Source organism: Patagioenas fasciata, chromosome 2 (assembly GCF_037038585.1).
Source record: "Patagioenas fasciata isolate bPatFas1 chromosome 2, bPatFas1.hap1, whole genome shotgun sequence".
Lineage (NCBI taxonomy): Eukaryota > Metazoa > Chordata > Aves > Columbiformes > Columbidae > Patagioenas > Patagioenas fasciata.
The window spans coordinates 138,494,200-138,515,728 of record NC_092521.1 but is presented as its reverse complement, the minus strand read 5'-3'; the positions used below and the strand labels follow the sequence as shown (position 1 = coordinate 138,515,728).

Below are 21,529 nucleotides of genomic sequence, written 5' to 3'. Positions count from 1 at the left end.
GTATTGTATGTCTTTGGAAAAACAAAACAAAAATAAAGAAACAAAAAGCCATTTATTGTCATGAGTGACTATTGCCATCAGCTAATATGAATGCATTGCTAAAATTAGTGAAGACAGGAAAATGCTGTAAAGTAAATATATACAGAGTTAAAATACATTTCTTATCCACTAGATAGTGATTTTGTGGCACTGTAGTTTTCAGGATATAACCTCTGTTGAGAGCAATGTAATTTTCAGTGCAAGCTAAAGCAAAAATACCTGCCCGCTGTCATAAACATGACAAACAAATCTGGAATGTTCCAAGTAAGTTCATCTTCCACTTCTCCACTCTTGAGGCACCTTTAAGACATGGCACTTACTGTAAACCATCTAAAAATCAAGAAAAGCAGACACAATAAGCCTGAATTTTCCGTAACAACTTTAAAAATCACTGCCAGAGTCACTTGCATACGTAAACGTTGCCCGTGTAAGGCTTGCCAGCAAAGCATCTTTCCTGAGAACGGAGCTGGGACACTGGGACACTCTCTGTGTATCATAAGTGTGCGTGCTCAGAGCTGTGATCGCTGTCGTGACTGTCGTCGTTCGCTAGTGAGTCCCCCGTGTGCTGGAGACCAGCTGCGCCGATGCCAGAGAGCTCGGAGGGGAGCAGCGTGCCCTTTTTCACATTCACCAGTTCCTTCTCCCGGGCCGCTGCCCCTTGCTGCCCCCCTTTTACCCGCTTCCACTTCATTCGTCTGTTCTGGAACCAAACTTTTACCTTCATGGAAGAAAGACAAAACAAGAAATAAAAAAGGGGTCATTGAAGGTAATGATGGTCTTTCTAGCTGTGCACAGCACATGGTGTTTTGTGTTGGTTTGGTTTTTGGTTTTTACTGTGCCTTTCTCTCTGTGTGGTAAAAAGCTTAACGTGCCTTCCCTGAAGAGCAGGAAATCCAGTTTTGGATAGCTCACGAACATTGGGAATGTGAGGATAATGACCACAAAGGAGGGAAAAGGGTAAGCACGTGAAAGCACATAGCTCCACAGGAAGATCTTGGAGTCCTTTAGAAAACAGTAAAAAGCTAAAATACCCTTGGAAAAAGTATTAATGCCATTTCATAGGCAGAGTAATATTTTGTGTAACACAGAGCCCTGTCTGGTGGCAGGGACCCATCCTGCTGCCCCTCATGCTTATATTGCTTATAATGACCCTTCAAAGGAGGGCTGTTACTTTGGAAAGGAACTTGCACTGAAAAGTTTGCATTGCTTTCTGTGTGTTTGTTTCCACAAACTGGTGGTGAGTTTTGGGTGGAGCTCCTTAAAAGCTCCTTTTATTTTTTCCTTTTACTTGCTGAAGTATCTGAAAGTGCATTGCTTACCATCAAAACTTACAACTTTTCTGTCTCTTTCACAAAAGTATTAATTTTTTTCTAGTTGACTGATCCTCAATTCTACTACATTTAGCCATAGACTCTGTTCAAATTTTTCAGACAAATAAATGCCTCCAAAGCCAGGGACCAAGGCATTAATAAATTTGAACGAAAATTGGCAAATAATTTCAGATGAAAATGGAAAAGAAATTCATAGCATGAATGAATAAAAATGTATCTGTATATAAGTCACATTAAACCTCAAGATTTCACTCCAGCTGAAACTCATTTCCCCTCCTCCCCTTCTCTGTATAGAAATATAGGGAGGGGGGAAGTAAACCTAAATTATTTGCACAGTTCTAAAGTACCAGCACTGCAAACCACAAGAAGTTTTTTTTCAACAGTCAAAAGAAAAAAAAATAGATGTGCATAGCATCTGTCAAATATATTAGACCAGATTAAAGGCTGATTTAAAATCAACTGAAAATATTGTCACTGAAAACAGTATGAATAGAAGATTGTTGGGTTTGATCCATTTAGAATTTATGTTGCTAAAAGATCTTGTGCGTGTCTGTCTGTGCAGCTCTTCAGATGAAGGTTCCACAGAAAAATAAACAATGTCTGCAACTTTTCACTTGGAAAGAAAGCAAGAAACCTTGCGATGTTGGTGTATCCTCTGCTGTGTTTAGCAGAATGTGTTTCAGAGTTTTAAAAGAAACAGCAAGGAACAGGCACAGCAGGACATATTGTACAACATGAGTAATAGAGCCACAAAAATGCTGTTTTGCTGAATCTGTCTTATACATCCAGGAAACATTGCAGTGTTTAACCTTTACTATCACTTTGAATTTTACATTAAAGTTTTACTGCAATTGAACTGATAGTTAACGTCGCTATCTGTATGCACATATGTGGGAAGGAAGAGAGGTATATTTATTTTTTATACTCCGTATTCCCGTTAAAGCCAACGTGAGCTGTTAAAGCCAATCACTTGGGAACAGAGAAAAACCCTTCTAGGTTAGTTAAGAGCCTCAAAGCACAGCACATCCTTTCCTTTGGTCAACTCATCAGAGTCAAGGAATCTGGCTTGTAAAGTGAAATGAGTGTACAGGGGAAGGTATTTATTACTGGCTGCTGTGATGTTTGGGATCATCAGACTCAGGTCAGGTATCAGAGGTGTCCATCGAAACAATGTCTTCAAAAGGGCACAACGTAAGCACAGTACTGGCAGCTTTCTTGGGGAAGTTAAGATGTCATTTTATTTATTTTTCTTTTCTAAGACAAAGAAGTTTCTCTTGCAAAAGAAACTACTCCACTGGTGCCAGAGAGTGCATTAGATGCAACCGAAGTCATAATCCAAACATTAAAAATAATACACTTCGGATTCAGCCCAGTACCTCAGAATGTTATTACTCTTCTTCTAAAATAAGGGTCAAGATAATTTTTTTCAGCAAGAAAGAAATGACAGGATTGGAATAATATTTAAAAGATCTAAGCAATTCTCCAGATATTTTTATGTCCTTGAACATCCTCAGATTAAGTCACGGAATTAAAAGCATAAAACAAAATAATAATGTATACAAAAAGTGGTTTCAAAAAACAATGACAATGATGCATTTGAAGCAAAAATTTCAATCCATAGCCTGGATTCAACCTACTTTAACTTACTGGAACAGGAGAGACCCAGGCAAAGCACCTTCCAGATGCATCCTTTTCATTTTTGGATACTGGAGAAACTAAAGCTAATTCCTACAGTCATTGTCAGAAATGGCTCTGGCTAGGACAGACATGAGCAGGATGAATACTGCCTGGCTTCTGATGTAGATGCTCCTTGCTGTTCCCATCTTGCAGACAGAGCGAAACTCTTCTGGCCTGCCAATTTTTGACTGTTTTCTACTCCGATTTAATAAATTATTCTTTTTGCTTTTCCAGTTTTTTCTTACAATATGTTCTTGCTTCTGCTTTTTATAATGCAAGTCACCTCATCAAAACCGCAGTCCAGAACAGCCTCTCTCCTTGAGCATTAAACCCAGGAGAACTGATTGGCACCAGCCTTCAGGTGATGAGTAGCTGAGGACAAGCTGAGGAGCACCTCTTCATTCAGCTTACCTGGCATCAGACTAGTTCCCCCAACCATGCCCTGAAATGTCTCCACCAGGGATGAGGCTAGGTCAGTGTTTCTATATTAATTGGTACAAATAAAGGACAATGATTCCCCTTTTAAAAGCTGCAAGATACATTTATCAATTCCTCAGAGTATCCAGCATGTAATGCTATTTCTGCATATGACACACTGTCTTGGAAACATGGCATTTGAGGAAAGTGGGGCTGAAAGGAGTCCAGCTACCTTTGCATGCACTCTCTTGAGTGTAGGGGTAAGAGAGTAACCCTGGTGCTTCCATAGGAGAATATACACTACTGACTGGCATGTAGCCTGCCATGCTTCCAATAAATAGAAAATAGTGAAAGAAAAAAAAAAAAAGGTTAAAAAAAGCTTCAGGCTTTTTTTTAAAGACTTAAAATAATCTGCATCTGATTTACTTAAAGAAATTTCTTATATGATATTCTCTATTTAATACATCAAAGATTATTTTCAAAAGCTAGACATCAATTATAGTGAAGTCTATCACTGAAAATACTGTGAGTTTATTTTTATGTCATTTTCTCCATTAATGTACAGTGGGACTCATGTGAGGGAATACATTAAGTATTTTTTATATGTATTTCTTTATGACCTCCATTATAAAGTACTGAAATTCACTTTGACCTGATTCAAAGTACACTAATGTCAGTGTGAGCTTTTCCATCGAGTGCAATGGACTCTAGATGAAGACTTTAATGCTCATGTGCTAATAATATGAGACAAGTCCTTCACTTGTTATTTCCTCTAGAGATCAATTTCAGATACTGGAATTTTTAACTTCCTTTGGAGCTGAAGAGTAAATTATGGAGGATATAGTTGTTACTGATATGTGATCCATCTATATTTTAGTAATGGGAAGGAAGTGAAGCAAACTGTGTGAAGTACTTCAGAGTGTCAGTTTATCTGGATTCATAGAAAACCGTGCTTTTCAAATGCACAACTCATTTGAAACTTACAGGTGTTGCACAAAACACGCATCAGAATAAAATATCCCAAGAAACAAAAAAGACAGAAGACAAAGAGGAGAGAGAATGAAAGAAAGAGAGAGAAAGGAGAGAATGTTTGAAAGAAAAACAAAGAAAAAATTAAAAATAAAGGATAGAGAAAAAGCCCTTACTGAAGTGAACTTGAAAAACTCTTAAACTTTTTTCCAGTGAAAGAACTAACTTGTGTCATTTACAACTTTTCCAAAAACTCTATCCTTTTAAAGTAATTTAAAGATCTAGTACGACAAACTTGATACTATAGGTTTTATGAACCTTTTCATGCTGTTTTTTTCAAGCCTGAGTTAGTTCCAGCAGGAGCTGAGAGTGCTCACCTCCTCCCAGAATCAGATCCTGATTGCCTATTATTTATTAAAATGCACTCCCTCTTCTCCACCCTCTGACTAGCACAACTTAACTGTATAGAACACGCATATGTATGTACAGAAAACAAAGGAAGTGGAGGGAAATGAACTATACTAAAGATGATAGTAGCATTAACAGCTGTTTCTAAATCAGCACTTACAAGCCTGTCTATTGAGCACATGTGCTTACTGGCACGAAAGCACAGTTCCTTTTCCTTTAGTCAACAAGTTGTTTAGCATCTGCATCTCCACAACTGATGATGAGACTGTTAAGATAGCAGTAAATGGTTTCACATTGCACATCTCCTGATGTACGTGAGAAATATTTTTGCTGTGACCAATTTATTTTAAGGTCTATTCTGTAGGAATCACAGGAGGAGATTCAAAACAAGGGGGTTGACATTCTTAGTGTCTCTATTACTAAAGTAATCATTATATACTTATGATATGTATGTCCTTGGTAGGCTTAAGGGCCATATTATGTGCTGTCTTGCATGTATATCTTTACTACAACTTCACGATGTGGACATCAATTCATCATTTTGGTTCCAAATGAGCTTATCACCTAAACTTCTGATTTAATACTCTGTCAGTGAGCCCTTCAACCACATTAAGAATAGGTGAATTCTACCGTGCTCTGTAGAATGCAAATACTTCCTTTTGACATGGGATTTTAGCATTCTGTACTTACAGATATACCTTCTATAATTAGTGAAGTATTTCTTAACAAAAAATCTTGTCTGAAAAATGAAAGCATGACTGAATTAGACCTATCCTAGTTGCATCATCTGCTGTCTTTCTTCTTTTAGAAAAAAAAAAAAAAAAGACATTTCTCTTTAAAAAAGCTCTTTTCTGAAATGAAATATTAATGAAATATTTTTTCCTAAAATTAGGTTTTCTATTCCAGGTTTTAGTGGCATGAATCCCAAACAAGACTACATTTTGAGGCCTTAAAAACTAGAAAGAAGAGCACTGTGCCAGTTGAAACTACTATTTTGCTATAAGGCATGCAGATTTCTAAGTATGAGTCTTTGAAGTCAGTATCCCAAAATTCCATGTTTTATTAAATCTAAATGATGTGTCAGGAAGATCAGGAAGACCATATCACCAAGCCTTTTAAAGGTTCTGCCCCTGGTCAGCCATTGTCCATTTTCTTTTATTATGGTTTTGCTGGATTTAGTTGGTTTTACTTTTGTTTTTGTGTGTGTTTGTTTGTTTGTTTGTTTTTAATCTGTCAATTTACTTCCCTCTAATGCGGACAACCATATGGATAAGAAAAAAAAATAAGCCTGACTTTTCAAAACTAAAAAATTTGAAAAGTTTACTTCTCAACTTTCTTTGGCTCTGAAAATGTTCCTGTTATTTTTAGATAGTACACTTATGCTGCCAAGTTTTAAAGAAAGTCAAACTCCTGAACTTTACAGAAATCACTGGTGCTATAGAGCTGAAACTTACCTCTTTCACATATAGAGATAGTATTTTTGTGAAAGCTTATTAAGTAAAGTTATAAAACCAAATAGGAATGTAAAGTCATGACAGTTTCTTTCCTTGTTCTAGCCTATGAGTAAATATAAGAGTTGGAAGAATGAAATCTATTAGTTTAAAATATTTAGATAAATTATAGTCAGAGTTATCAATTCACTTCAGCAAGTAAATATAACATGAGATTTTGAATAGTTCAGCTGGATTTCAGTCATGCTAGATACATGGGAGTGTAAGTTAAGGTAGTTTTACTCAATTAAACTTAATTTTCTTCCTCATATGATTTAAAGGAATTCCAATTTCTATTCCAAAAAACTCCTCTTAAAAATATGAAATATATTTTGAGCTTAAAACCAGTTTAAATAAATCCAAGTATTAAATGTCTTCTTAGTTATTATGAAATAGAACCAACATACCTCAACTGGAGAAAATTAACCTTTATTTGGAAATTAATGAGTGGTACCAGAACCTTCTGATTAAAATTACTTCAGTCACTTTTTCACTGATTTAAAGTAATCTGTTCCATGTTATGTTACAGAACCTTGCACTGAATGTGCACAAGCACTTTATAGCAGCTGTTGAGAAAAAGGGGAGGTCTTGGCAGGTGCACAAAGGACAGCTGGAGCTTTTGGCACCCAGGAAGGTGTAGGAGGGAGTTCTAGGTTTTTGTTACATGTAAGTCAGTTGAGGTTTGGGTACTGCTTAGGTGATACATTCTCTTTTCTACCTCCCACGTTTAAACAGGGATGGAATAGACATTATATTTCAGAGGAGACCAGTGATAGGAGTATTTTGTTCCAGTTTCAGAAGTCTTTGAGAGAACTCAGTTTACCTCCTCCTACTCTGTCCAAAGTGCCACCTTCTCCACCAGGAATTTTCAGAATTAATTTCATGATCAAACAGCTAACACTTCCTATTCAAATATTCTCTTAACTAGGTTTCAGGGTTAACATACCTTAAGCAGAATGGGACACACTATTTTACATTCCTTCCTCCTACTGGCTTGTTGTACACAATCTAAGGGAGCATTTTTAAAAAAAATCAGTCTCTCTTTTCTGTCCAGAGTCAAACAAATGCAATCTGTGGGCCTGCGGTTAGAACTCTCCCTACCTTATTCTCTTTATTCTGTTTAGAGTCTACCTTCATCCAATTTCTTTGCATCTATATGGAAATCTACAAAAGAAACACATTCTGGAAAACTAATTTGTGGGGAAGATCTCCTTCAGCTAAACTTTGCCTCTTTGTATAAGCATTTACCTGCATGAATTACTTACATGTAGAACATTTTGTGTCATGAGAAAAAAATTCTAACATGCTTCATTCTGTACCAATTTTGCACAGACCAACTGAGTGTGAAAGTTAAAAATGGTGAGCAGTCAATACTGGCTTTTGTCTGAGTATGTTGATGCTTTTTTCTGCTACTAATTTAGTACAAAGAAAGGCAAATGTCAATAAGCCAGACTCAGCAGAAGGCAACCTCTTAGCACTGGCCTATGACAATCCTCCGGGGCTCTATGGCTATGGAAGCCACCTCCCTGCACAGGTAAGAATCACCCTCATTTATACTCACTTAAACTATTTCCACAGTTCATGACTTCAAATCTGGAGGGACTTTTTTGCCTTCCAGAACAAGCCAGTCCTGAGTCTTTTGATGGTAAACTAGCCTCAAAATCAATACCCAGTTTTAAAACTAGAAGCCCTCAAGAAGCTGCAGCTGTTTTCAGCAGGGCCTGCCTTGAAAAGGAGAAACTAGAAAGGTACTCCACATTTTTCAATGCCCTGCATAAAAATAAAAAAAATCTCCTTTATTCATAATGTTCATATGTACTTCTCTAATACCATTTGGTCCTCCCTGGTTTCTTCTCTCTGTTGTTTAAAGTGATTATGAATGAAAAATCTAAAAACCTTATATCTCCTTAAACAGCAACAGAGGAAGCTGCATCTTTCTTGAATTGTGTCTAAAGAAGGGCAAGGGTAGGGGACAGCAGAGCCTTACTCGCTTTGCAAAAGCAGCCACATGAGCTGTTAATAATTCTGTCCATATAGCATATGCTGCTTGGCACAGACAGAGGTTTCTCCCCACCCAGAACCCCACGGGGATACTCTGCAGGTGTAGGGTCCATTCACAACCAACAGCTTGAGGCACTTGGATCTTTGCACATGGAATTACTTGTTTGAATTCAATCAATACTACAAAAGTAAATACAGTGTTTGAAGTTTTGCCATGTACTTTAAAAAAAAAATAATAATTATAGTACAGATCAAAATTATGTATGCGTTATAATTAAGTACGCCAGAAGCATTCTTTCCTGAGAAAGAACGAACCGAGTTAGCACAACAACTCTTACTGCTGGTATTTATATTGCTCAAGAAAAATGTAGAAGTATGAGTGTGTTTTACTTTATTAAGAATGTTGCTTTAAATAAAACAAACAATCCAAAGGATTTCAAGCCACACAGGCTCATTACTGCAGTGTGTACAGAGAGTGCTTAACACATGGAAGCTTGGAATGAGCAGCTGCCTTTCAGAGAAGACATGGCAGCACAATAAATGAGACAGATATGGTCAAGCTTGTCCTGTCAATCCATTATTTGATTTTGTTTGAAAGTATACAGGGGAATAATTTTACCACCTGACCTTAGAAATCTAGCTTCCTAAGATAGTAAACTAGTCATGCTGTGTGATGCATTGAGAGACACTGACTCCTGCAGAGGTCATTCAGAACAAATGCCCTGTTAAGGAACATTGAACTCTCTGGTTTCTCACTCAATTACTATAGGAAACTACTCTTTACCTTACCAGTCAAGTCTAAAAAATGCAGCGATCAGCTCCCCTGAGTGCTGTGATGCTGAAAAGGATTTGAATGAAGTCACTTGTGATGCAGGACAGAGAGACCTGGTCTGGAGGGAACTTTTCTAATGGAACACTTCATTTATTATTTCTATAGTCATAACAATGCAGTGCTACAGTGTCGGCTATGGCCTCATTGCCCTAGGTACTACACCAACATTGCCCAAATGCATTTGTATCATAATGCTGCCTGCTTCTCTTTGTGGTAGAAAAAGGCATTACAAAGCTTCTTCCTTTGTCACTCATCCCCTATTGGTACCACATACATGGAAGCCAAGCACAGATGCAAAAGCACTCTTCATTTTGACAAAATTTTGTCTTTTACCTATGCAAAATCAATGTCTTTGGACCTTTTGTAACTGATTGGTGACTTCTGGGTGGCTATTGGAAAATAAAGTCAAGAAGAAATAAAGCTTCCCATTGCCATCAGCAGAATTTAATCTGACTAGGTGGGATTTTCCGTTTATGTTGGCAAAGAGAAGAATTGCATATTTGGATTGTTTATTCCGGTAACCTTAGCTAGCCTGCAGAACTGCAATATTACTCTTTTGATTAGCTCCATGCAAAAAGTCCTTGCGAGGTGGAAAGTGCTCCTACTCTTTCTATATTTGGCAGGACCAACTCCATAAAAATGTCCATTTTGCCACGCCTCTGATACCCCACTGCAGCTGCTTCCTCTCCTCATCCCACTGTGAGATATTAAAAGTTTGCATGGAACTTTCTCCAAGTTTATCTGGATGTACAAAAAAGCCAAGAATGCGCTTGTCAAGGTTACAAATATCTAGGGAGCTAAGACAGTTTTTAGTCTAACTGACCCTTCAAAAATAAAAGAGGCCTGGCAGCTGAAAATTATTAACTGCTGGCTGAGCAGGGATTGTGAGTGCACTCTATAAGAGATGGAGGAGGAATTACATGTACCTATACTGCTGGAATTCTTACAATACCATAATAGAGCCATCCTACCACCAGATGTGCTTATAATGCTCTCAAAGTGCACTCTTAATATCTAGGCAATTGAGGCACTTATTTCATTTCATTTCATTTCATCCTCCTGTCTTGTAACTCAGGTTTCCTTTTTAGGGAGTGATAGGATTACTTCCTTGTCCTGATCCATATGTCGTGAGGGTTTTTTTTCATTATTATTTTTGTGAAATGGCCTTCCATGAGTCATTTATGTTTGAACTGATCTTGTAAGTTGTTTCAAAAGTCAAATGGAGCCTTACTTTGATGACTGTAGAAAACTTAATACCCTTATATAGCTTTTTAAATATGGTCAGACATACATTTTTTTCTACAGCTTGTTCAAATGCCAGAAAGGTAATTATGAAGTGTTAGTTGGTCAGTGCCTCTTTTAAGCTGTGGCGTATGGTTGAAATTATCGCTATAGTCAAGAAGAACACAGAGCTTTCTTAAGATAATAGGCTCTGTGATTTATTTCACATCTTGGAAAATAGCTGAAAGTTTTAACTTTAGGATGATCCACCAGTACTTTCCCCAGTTTACTTTCTGTTCTTCTGCCTTTTAAATAATATGATACTTGTCATTTTTTTTTTAAAACCTAGTAAAAAAAAATGCTGAACAATTCATTCCATTAGGGGATGGGCCTGGTCTCAAACCTGTTTTCTGAGCAGATACATCAGTTCACCCAATACTCACTGGTGGTTTTTGTCATTGCATTATCTGAAGCAACTTTCAGTTCTCTGTGTGCAAATTCAGTGTTTTATGAGAGATCAAGAGAGCTTCTAACAAAAATAGGTCTACAGTCTGTGATGAGATCAAAGTTCTTACTTGTATGTTCACTTACTTCAAATAAAGGAACTACAGCCTATCATGTACCATTTTCTGCAATGTAGCCTGTGGGGGAAAAAACAGTAAAGGAAAACTGTTCCAGAAATACCAATTTTCTAAAAATGCTACTTTACTGAAGAAGGTGGGTTGTTTTTGGAATTCCATCAATATATTTTAATTGAGTCATAATAATTTTAGAGAAAGGACTGGTTTTGTTGCATCTGTTTAATATAGCTATCAAATATTATCTCTTCTGTTGGACCACTAGTAAAAGGAAATAATGACAGCAGTAAGTAAACAAATAGGTGCCCACTCAAGAATAATCACTCATCCTGCTAATCATGGAAAGACAGGTCCTGAATATCAGTTCAGTCTCTTAACTGGAAAAAACCACCAAATATTAGTATCATACCAGGTTCATCCCAGAGTTCTTTTTTGAAGTCACTGAAGGAATGCTGATGTAAAACAAGTATGCAAGAAGAGTCAAGGCTTTTGATTCACTGCACGCTGAAGGCTGCCATATACCATGGAAACCTGCACGCAGTTCCATGTCTATTTTTGCTATTTTTCTATCAAAGCAATATATTTGATTTTAAAAAGAGACATGTCTAATTGACAAAATTGGAAGTGACTTCGTTACTTGGTTTAGTATAATTCAGAAACTGAAAAAGACGTCCAGAGTTCCCTCTCAATTTTCTCTTTGTTTCCTACTAACAATATGGGTATTATGCTAACATTTTTTTTTCTCTCAGACCATTTTATTGTGGCAAGATACAGAACTGAACTCTATCGAACTAAAAATCTTAATGTTTTCCTTTTCTAAGCAAGGGTGGCTTTAAGCAGGAAAGTAGGAAGGAAGGAAGGGAGTTATCTCTAGCAGCTCAGTTGTCACTCTGTGATAATCTGGGGAAGCAGAGAAGAATTATATTACATAATTAGAGACTAATCATAATTCTATAGAAATTATCACCATTAACAGCAGAACACTTAGAACTGGCATTATGTGACAGCCAGGAAACAGCACGTGCTCCAATGACTTTAATGAACTCTCTGTACTTGTGTAGCACAGGCTACCTTTTCTCCTCCAGAAACAATATTCAATATTTATCTGTTCCTTTTCTGTATGTTAAGTGCTTTTAATTTAACTGTTTCCTGTAGGATAGTGAACCATCACTTCATTTAATGGTACTACTCAACCTGACCTTTGAAGAAAAGAATAAAGAATTTATCAGAGAGAACAGTTAAATTGCAGGCCAAATTCACCATTGTCTGAATTCAGCTGATTGATTCCCATCAAACTGACAGGCAGATATTTCTTAATTTTTTTTATTGTTGCTTACTTCCACACCAACTCTGCCTTTGTCACTGAGACAAAAATTCATTCTTCCTGCCCTCAGCTGCCAAAATCAGGTGTAGAAGTTAGTCTGTTTCTCTCAGCTTACCTCAGTGGAAATGAAAACCAAAAAATTTTATCAATTGTTTGATACAAAGTGGTATGCTTTATAAATATAGCAGACATATTTAAGTAACTGAAAATGATCCCATTGGAACCTGGCAACATGGTCAAGTCAAACAAGAGAAATTACTGGCTTCTTCTTGACAAACTGGAAGGAACAGCCATTCTCTAGAAGCATTCAAGGAAAAAAAAAATAATTTCATTTGCTCGTGTGAGTAAATGTGTGATCATATGTATAGGAAAGGCCAGATTTTTACTGAGCTGTCAACTTATGGCAAGTGTTAATGAAACTCAGGAAAACTGCAAAACTTCTCATATCTAGAGTTCACAAATCATGGTGCTATTTTGATACCTTCCCTTGAATATATCATCATCTTATTGGCTGTATCTAAAGCAATCCCTCAATCTGAAGAAAGAATGACTGTCCGTCAGTGGGCAAAAAGCTTTCAATTTTAATAATAAAATCATAGCAATCTTTCATCAGATTTGATGTACTTGAGTCCAGTGTTCTAAATGTCTTTACTAAAATACATTTTTAAATTAGTATGTTGATGTAACTATTATTTGAAACGTGACTGGACTAATCATTTACTGTGTTGGGATGAGATCCTGAAACACTTCGGTACATGAAGTGTTTAACATGAATATTTCCATTAGAAATCAATATGACAACGTACATGAGGAAACTTGAGCACATGCAGGAGTGTTTCCTGGACCAGGGTTTGGTGAGCAGGAAACCCAACAACACTGATAAGAAATTCCATCATCTCCTCTGCTTTCACAGTACAGAATAAGGTAAAGTGGTTAAAAATGCCTGTATTCTAGTTTTGCTGGTGTTCCCATTCTTGCTGCCATCTGGAAACAGGATGTTCAGAAAGCCTGTACAAATGGCAACTGCATATATTTAATACACTAAAACAAGACGCTCATATTTGTTGTATACAGGCAAATCAACTGCTTATGCATGTAGTATTTGGGACCTATCACTTCTTCAGCCACATCATTGGGGACAGATTAGAAAATATGTGCATCGGTTTAACAGATATATTACTCATGGTTTTATTTTCCATCTCTGCCTCCTAGATGAAACTAATCTGTAGCTGGTACATATAAAAATATTAATTACTTGCATAGCAGAGAAATAAAAATTGTGTATCATTTTTCTATAAACATTCAATCTGATATATTGACTTATATATTAGTAAAATAAACAAGAGCTCAACCATGAGAAGCTCCTAACCACTGGTAAATATTGGGCAAGCATTTAAAGTCCATTGTTTTGCATCAGTACCTGTCTTTCAGTGAGGTCAAGGTTTACTGCTATCTCATATCGCCTCAGCCTGGTCAAATAGTTATGATGAGCAAATTCTGCTTCTAGCTCTCTGATTTGCTCCTTGGTGAAAGCTGTCCTTTCCTTCCTGGGTTTACTGTTGACCTCTGACTTGTAGTTTCCTTCTTGGGAATCTGAAAAAAAAAAAAAAAAAAAATTTAAAAAATTGAAGTAATGACAAGTGTACAGCTAAGTAGCAAACAAGCCCAAAGATAACAATGTGCTAACAATGTGCTGAAGTTGTATTCTTCAAACTTTCTTCTCTCAGAAACAGATCCTTGCTTTCATACCTATGGATTCTTCACTGTAAAACTGGAAAGAAGCAGTAATTCTGACAGACATGAGCTGCTGCTTCCATTCCCGCATGTCAAACTTTAGCTTAAAACCTTGCAGTGTTTCATTTCCTAACAGTTCTCTGTAGAATTTCTGCAAAGCATCAAGTCCTTCCCACTTCTGGCAACTCTCAGTGCATCCAGCCAGTACAGGATGTGTATCATTTGACTGGTGTCTTAATGAGTAATACTTCAAGAATCCCTCTCTCCTATCACTCCACTTTAAGCCAAAGCTCTATTTTAAAGAACACATTTTAAGGTTTAGTCTAGTTACACTTTCAGGAAAGGTGATAGACAAAGCATAGAAAATACAATATGCATCAAAAAGAAATCCCACGTAATAATGGGATCTCCTCCTATTCATGCCACAGTGCAAGAGGGAGGTTATCCATGATTGGTATGAGTATAGGAAATTTGCTACCACTATAGCTCATTACCTAAGGATTACTTTGGCCAAAATTGGAGGAGTTTTGCTGAAAGTTTCATTACCACTCTTCTGATTCCTTTTACTTGCAGAAACAGGTACATTTGGTCCTGAGCCAAACTACTAAACTCAGCGACAGTAATTCTACTGCTGTCAGTGAAATCTGTTTAAATAAAGAGATCAAAAACTAGAAAACTGAGAAAGAGTTGAATCAAAAGAAAAAAAAAAAAAAAAGAAAAGGACCAGACATTTATAAGTTTGGGTATGATACAACACCTATAAATCTAAAATTAGCGGGAGATCAGTGGGAGTATCATTAATCAAATTCTGGCCTCATGAACCATCTTAAAAATGTCACAGATAAATTCACACTTCAGCTGCTGATTTAAATAGAAACCTGCATCAACATCCAAATGAACAGGCCCTCAAGAAGTCAGTCCCTGGCACTCTGTGTCAGATGAATCATCGACATGCCTGAGACTGTCCAACTGGCCAGTGGGTCTCATTTCAAAACTATAGTCAACTATCTACATTTTCAATTTTGTCAGTTACTCTACTGCTTGGAATGGATTTGTTGGGGTTTTTTTGGTGAGAACTGCTGATGTTTGACTCAGTTCTATGGTCATTAACTTTGAATGTTTTAAAGTTAATGGACTGAAATCACCAACCTCTTTTGCTGACATGACAACTTTGCTTCAGATGTAGTTGTACTGCTGGAGTGTATGACTGAGGATATCAAACAACCTTGTTGAATAGGCTTGGAAGCTGTTCGGCACAACTGCAGTAGGGATTTTCTAGGACAGGACCTCATTAGATGGCACACCCATTCACTACAGCATGAGGCCAAAGTCCATTATCCAAACACAACACAGAACTCTTGACAGATCAAAACCACATTAAACCTAGACGTTCACATTTCTTCCCTCATACTAGTTAGCAAAGCAGAGTCACTATAACTTCTCTTTGAATTTTTCTGTCACAGGAGCATGCAGGTTGCTTTTCTTCCTTGAAATTTCCTTGTCTGCCGCCTCATCATAAGGTCCAAATACTATGCAGATGACCCAATCCTTAATCCGTAAATCCCAATATCAGCATTCCAATGAATCACTGAAAAGAGATATCGAACTAATTTTTTTTAGCATTCAGAGATGTGTTTAACACATGTTTTAAAGCGTGCATACTGCTTATCTGCAGTACAACTGTCCTGGTTTTGTTAAAAACAAGTTTCTCTTTTAGTGAATTTGCCTGTCAGCTAAAGCCTTCATATTAGCTGCATTTTCCTGAAAAGCCAGATACATGTTTTGGTAGACATAGCAATGGTATGCAAGGACATTGATAAGGATGGATGTACATCTCACGAGAGGGGCAATGAGAAACAGGTGACCAGAAAACTGACCAACTGAAGTATTCCATCCCATTCTCACGTCATACTTCATATAAAAGTGGGAGATCACGAGGATTCATCCCTTTTCCGTATGGCCAACATTAGGAGAGGACCTTGCTAGTTGTCCCTGCGAACTGAGGCCTAGTGACAGACCGAATCCAGCTCCGGTTGGCTGCAGAGTACAGTCCAGGACTTCGAGTGCTGGCCCTGCAGTTGCTGGGATTGTCAAGATTGGTTTTGTATATTTTGTATTATTTTCTCAATTTTTATTGGTAGCACTAATAAAACATTTTTAATTTTTCCAACTCTCTTCTCTTTGTCCTTTCCCTCCCGATTCCCCGTCCTTAGTGGGAAGGTGGGAGAGGAAGGAGCTGAAGGGGGAAGCAACGGGAGAGGGGGTTAACAATACATCTGCCACAGTTTTATTGTCACCCTGCAATCAAAACCTCGACAACAACACAGAAGTGTATTTCATGCAAGTTATTACCAAAGTCCTCTTAACTCCTTTGGTAAACCTGTGCTCATGTGAGGCCATGAGCCAAGAAGTCTTCCCATGTCAGTACTGGCTGTAAGAAAGACCAGTGACTCACTGGTTTCCAAACAAAATATTGTGACCTTAAATAAAAGTAATACACCTACACATGATACTAACACCACATTGAAAATTAAATACTATAAATGAAGACATAAGCCTGGAAATGCAACAGAAACTGCAATCAAAGGTGTAAAAGTTTGGTAGCTACTGCTGTCATGAATGGTCAAAAGGAAAAACTTCAGGAGCACCCATCCAGTACCCATCCAGTTGTCTCTGAGGAGGATGCTGATCTCTGTAAGTGACTGCAATTTCTAACACAAACTATTTTTCTTCAAGCAGATGGTTCTATGAGGAAAACAGAATTACTGTACAGCCAGTAAAACCATAATGAGCCAAGTTGTCATTCAAGTTAATGCTCATGGTTCTGAGTTCCCGATTTACAAAAGCAGTTAGCATTTAAATTTCAGGTTCCTGCAATACTGTTGTAAGGGAAGAGAAGTGTAACTGCGTGAGTAGCATTTGTCCTTCATCTTTGACATCACAGAGGATTCAGCACTGCTAGCAATGTCAACCCACGCAGATCCTGTGTGAACATTAGCATGCTTGGACAATTGGTTATTTAAATATTTCTGCCATTGCTGGATAATACCTTTAAGTCAATGCTGGATTAAGTGCCTGGCAGCCACATTTTTGTCAGCACTGTGATTTCTTCAGCAGACTGACACAGGGGAAAAGTTTCAGGTTTTTATTTATTTGTTGTGAAGGTCATTGAATGCATTTGTAATAGTGAAGGTACTCTGAAAAAAAAAACCCACGATAGATTCAAATATTGCTGAAAGCAAAAGTTGAAGAGGTACACAGAAACCTGAGACAGGTAGACAAAAGCTGACTCCTCCTCAGTACTGAGGTTCAGGCAACAGAACAACTGTAATTCTAGGAAATCTGTTTCAGCAAAGATCTGTGCAGTGAGACAACGGTATTTTTCGTAATGCATTGTAATGTATTGAAAATATATCTAAAAAGAGACTTAGATGGATGCCAGTTAGGTGAACACCAGTTATGAACTCCTCCTGTCATCTGACTTTTTTCTGCTGTGGTGTTGCTGCAGTTTATAAACAGATTGCCTTTTATTTCCTATTGACTATATAGTAATAGTAATTTTAGAAATTTTCACTGTTCTAATTTACAGAGAGGTAAATCTAGGTTTTCTGATTGTTTCTTTTTAACAGTCTCTCTACAGCCAGGAGCTCCCATCTCTTTCTGACCTTCAGGTCTCTGATTATATCACCTGACCAGCTTCCCTTTGGTGGAAAATGGGTGGGAGACTTGGAAGAGATTTTTGGCAGAACTCATGTCAGCCTACATCTGTTTTGCAGCTGCTGCAACTAAGACAAGAAAAAAAGTCCCAACAACCTCAGTTTTCTTCTACTGGCTACATCTTATGCCAAATGGTAGGTGTAGAGGCACAGAACAAAGCCTAGCGAGATCTAAGTTACACTCCTTGCCTCTCAAAAGGCACACGTAAAATATATACAGATGGTACAAACCACTTGATGAAAAATACAGCAATCTATATTGTCTGTGTTCTGCCTTCTCTCAGACAAATTCTGGCACATTCTCAGAAGATGTAGCCTACATGCAGGTATTAGTACCTTATCAGTCTCTCTTTGGCAGACCTTTGTTCTTTGGATGTCAAGTAATGTAGGCAGTTAAACACTGTTTTGAGGGATGCAGGTCATACCTCTTTCTCAGAGCTGTTTTTGTCAGTTTTCAAAAATTCCAGGCAGCATCTTTAATATCTCCTGCTAGACATAAATGATTGCTGGTAACTGATGTAGAAGATACCATTTGGAAAGACCTTCAAAGCTATAAACGACTGTTCTACAGATCTTTGGAGGCTTAGATTTTTCCTGAGTTTAATAATAGCTCAAGTTTTCTTACAAAAAATCATCGCACTACTCCCCACCCTCAAAAATTACTTCTACTTTACTGTAAGGAAAGGATTGTTCTTCATCCCAACATTTGTGTTGTTCCACCAGAGTTCCTATTTCCTTCTCTCTACATCACTGAGAGATGAAGCATATCAAATAAACACAGGTCCTAACTCCTATGTGCAGCATATGAAAAGTGGTTATTTTGGTGGTTTTGCTTTTGATGCATGCCTAGGGAAAAAAAGGACTGGTCACAGAACAGGAAAAAGAGACTGGTTGGAATAACCATGACACAAAGATCTGCTGCTAACAAGGCAGGGTCAGAATCACAGGCAGAATGTACAAGAAGCACCTGCTGTTTTTTCTTGCATTAGTTCAACAGCATTTCTCAGAAAGAAATGAGCTTTCAGTGAATATCTGCAATGGAAGATCCCAGACAATAATTTTCAAAAATAACTCAGATTGATTGCACTCTATTAACAGTTGAAGATGGTTTTGAGATCCTGATATCCGTACTGACAGTGAATAGTGACAATAACCACTAATGATTTGTGACAAAAAGGCCCTCAGAATTTCACCCCTATAGATATTATTCAATGTCCAGGTTTTCAACTTTCACTCACATTTTCCAACACTTCTTCTCAGAAAGCCTCTACCATGAACAACCTGTTTCTAAATTTAATTCACTATAAATATATAGTAAAGTTGGCTAAATGGCTAAATTAAATGTTCTTCATTGTATACCTTCCTCTAAATGATGCTCAAGTGTTTGCAGAGAACAACTACTACATGTTTTTTTTTTACTTTAAAATGAAGCAATCTATCCAAAGTAATCAATGTAAAAAAGCTTGTAACTTCTGAGTCAAGTTGTGTGAAAAAGTGTTTATTTCAAACTTAATTTCTATAGATTTGTTTACATCACTAATATGGAAACAAAAGCTTTAGATCTTCTAAACATCAACAGGACACAACAATGACGTGATTCAATGCAAAAAGCTTTTTTGTTTTTTTTTTTTTTTCCTTCAAGATACTGACAATGGGAAGTTAGAGAAAAGTACTTCACTATCAGAGCAAAATATCATTAATCTGAAATATACATATGAAGAAAATACGGAACTCTATAGTATTACAGGGATATTGTGGAGAGGACAAATATATTTTAATGGTCAGAAGCACATGCTTGTATACAGTTGAATTGCCTAATCTAATTGTTTCTGATGCTTTATAGTTAATCACATTTTCTGACAAAATGAAATAGTTCACTGAGGCACGAGCAAGGATCTGGCACAAAGGTCTCCATATGGTTCCTATTCTTTTGCCAGCAACTATGTGTGAGAACAAGATTTACCCAGACTTTCAAACATTTTTGATATTTCATAGAGAATACTATACAGTTTTTCCATGACATTTTTTTTGTTTTCATTTCAAAGTTGCTCAGAAGTCATGTGTGTACAAAACACAGCCCATTGCTTTGGAGGATCCTAATTTAGATCCCTACTTTTGCGTATAATCTTTGTACCAAAAAATAAGTTAACTCCTGGGCTATATAAAACCACATAGTTAAGCTTACATTTGATGCGCCTACTTTTATTTGCACCAGATTCAACCAAATGCTGCTGACTTAATTAGTCCATATTTGTTTAATATTTTTTCTTCTCTTTAGAGTCATTTAAATAATATTCTTATAAGATTTTGCTCATTTAAAAGTACAGGTGGAAATCACTGAACATATTCAATCTGAGTGCCTCTTTTGAGAATGTCATTAAATGTATTTCTGGAGCTGCAATTCACTAAATGTATTTAGAGAAGCCTTTTTGAAAACTGAAACAGACAGATTAATTTTTGTAATTCACAGCTCTGCATGTGCAAATAGGCAAAGCTGCACAGTAGCAGAAGTACAATGTCAAAATTATGAATCCTTTTCATTCTAATGGAAGCAACTTTTGTTTGTTTATTGACTTAATGCTTTCTAACGCAGTCTGTGACAATTTACATATTAAAACAGCCTCATATCCACTCCCAAAATACCATGAACTGGCACAATAAAAGCCGTGGGTACTCTGAAGCACACTATATGCCATCCTAAACCATTACCTACTAGTTGTTGCTTCCAACTTTTTGTGTTATTACTGCCTCCTGAAAGTACAAGTCTAGGAATTATACTGCAGTACTGGAAACTCTTATTCATAACACTGTGATAGTTAATGATGCAGGTTCTTGAAGATATCTGTGCTGGAAAAGATGTGCTTCTGACAGGTCATCTGATCGATCTAACCATATAGCATGTACACATCACTTCTTCAAACCATGCAGTTATGGAAGACAACATATGAATTCTCTCATGTGAATAATTGCATTAGTTATTAGATCTTCAAGTGGAAGATACAACTCTCAGTCACAAATGTTTATATAATTATAGCTTATGTTAGGAAAGGAAACATGAGATTTCCCTTAAAGAAACTTTACAGGCTACATTTTAATAGGACTTTTTTCAGTGTGACTTCCAATTCCTGTTTGGAGTTCTGGAGATATGTCTCTTACATGCAGCGCTGAATAACATACACACGGTGATTGTTTGCTTATTTACTGAACCATTTTCATAACTGTCTTTCATGTGGAAGAGCTTCCTTAAATGAAGGTGAGAGCTGCCAGCACCATCTCCCTACGGATTAGCAGTGAGTCCTCCTGAGCAATAGTTAACCTACAAAATTGAACCAAGAAATTTTCCATGCAGAAGCCTCTTAGAACAAAGACATACAAGTGAAGAAAGCAGTGGCTGTGATAGGAGTCTATATAATCTTCCTTCCCTTAGGTCTCACCTCCTAGACATCTCTCATAGAGGGTCCTTCCTACCCAAAGGAAGCAGAATGAAAGCAAAGAGCAACCAAACTCACATCAAACACTGTTTATCCCTCAGTCATCCTCATCACTCTGATAAAAGCCCTTCCCTGGGCAGCAGCTGTATCTAAACTCCAAAAACGTTTTAAAATACTCTTTTTGCCCTACTTTATTCCATAAAAATACTTGGGAAAATAGATTTTTTTTTTCTGCAAAGAGGGTACATGGAAGACCTAAAGCACCACAAACTGTATGGAAGTGGCTACTTAAGAAGTGAAAAGAGCAAATGGCACACAAAACTTAGATAATCACCTCTCAACAAGTCTCATCACCCTAAAC

The 21,529-nt window shown here is 37.1% G+C and overlaps 1 protein-coding gene across 1 annotated transcript in view; it reads right to left on the bottom strand.

The window, feature by feature from the left end:
- Positions 1-519: 519 nt before the first annotated feature.
- The window catches only part of MEOX2 (mesenchyme homeobox 2), a 54,046-nt gene continuing 33,036 nt past the window's right edge, over positions 520-21,529 (bottom strand). Inside the window, exons 2-3 of the mRNA XM_065832587.2 lie at positions 13,708-13,880; positions 520-757 (exon numbers count right to left, since the gene is read on the bottom strand). Coding sequence (XP_065688659.1) covers positions 533-757; positions 13,708-13,880 — 398 coding nt within the window. The 3' untranslated portion in view covers positions 520-532. The remainder of the gene's footprint in view (positions 758-13,707; positions 13,881-21,529) is intronic.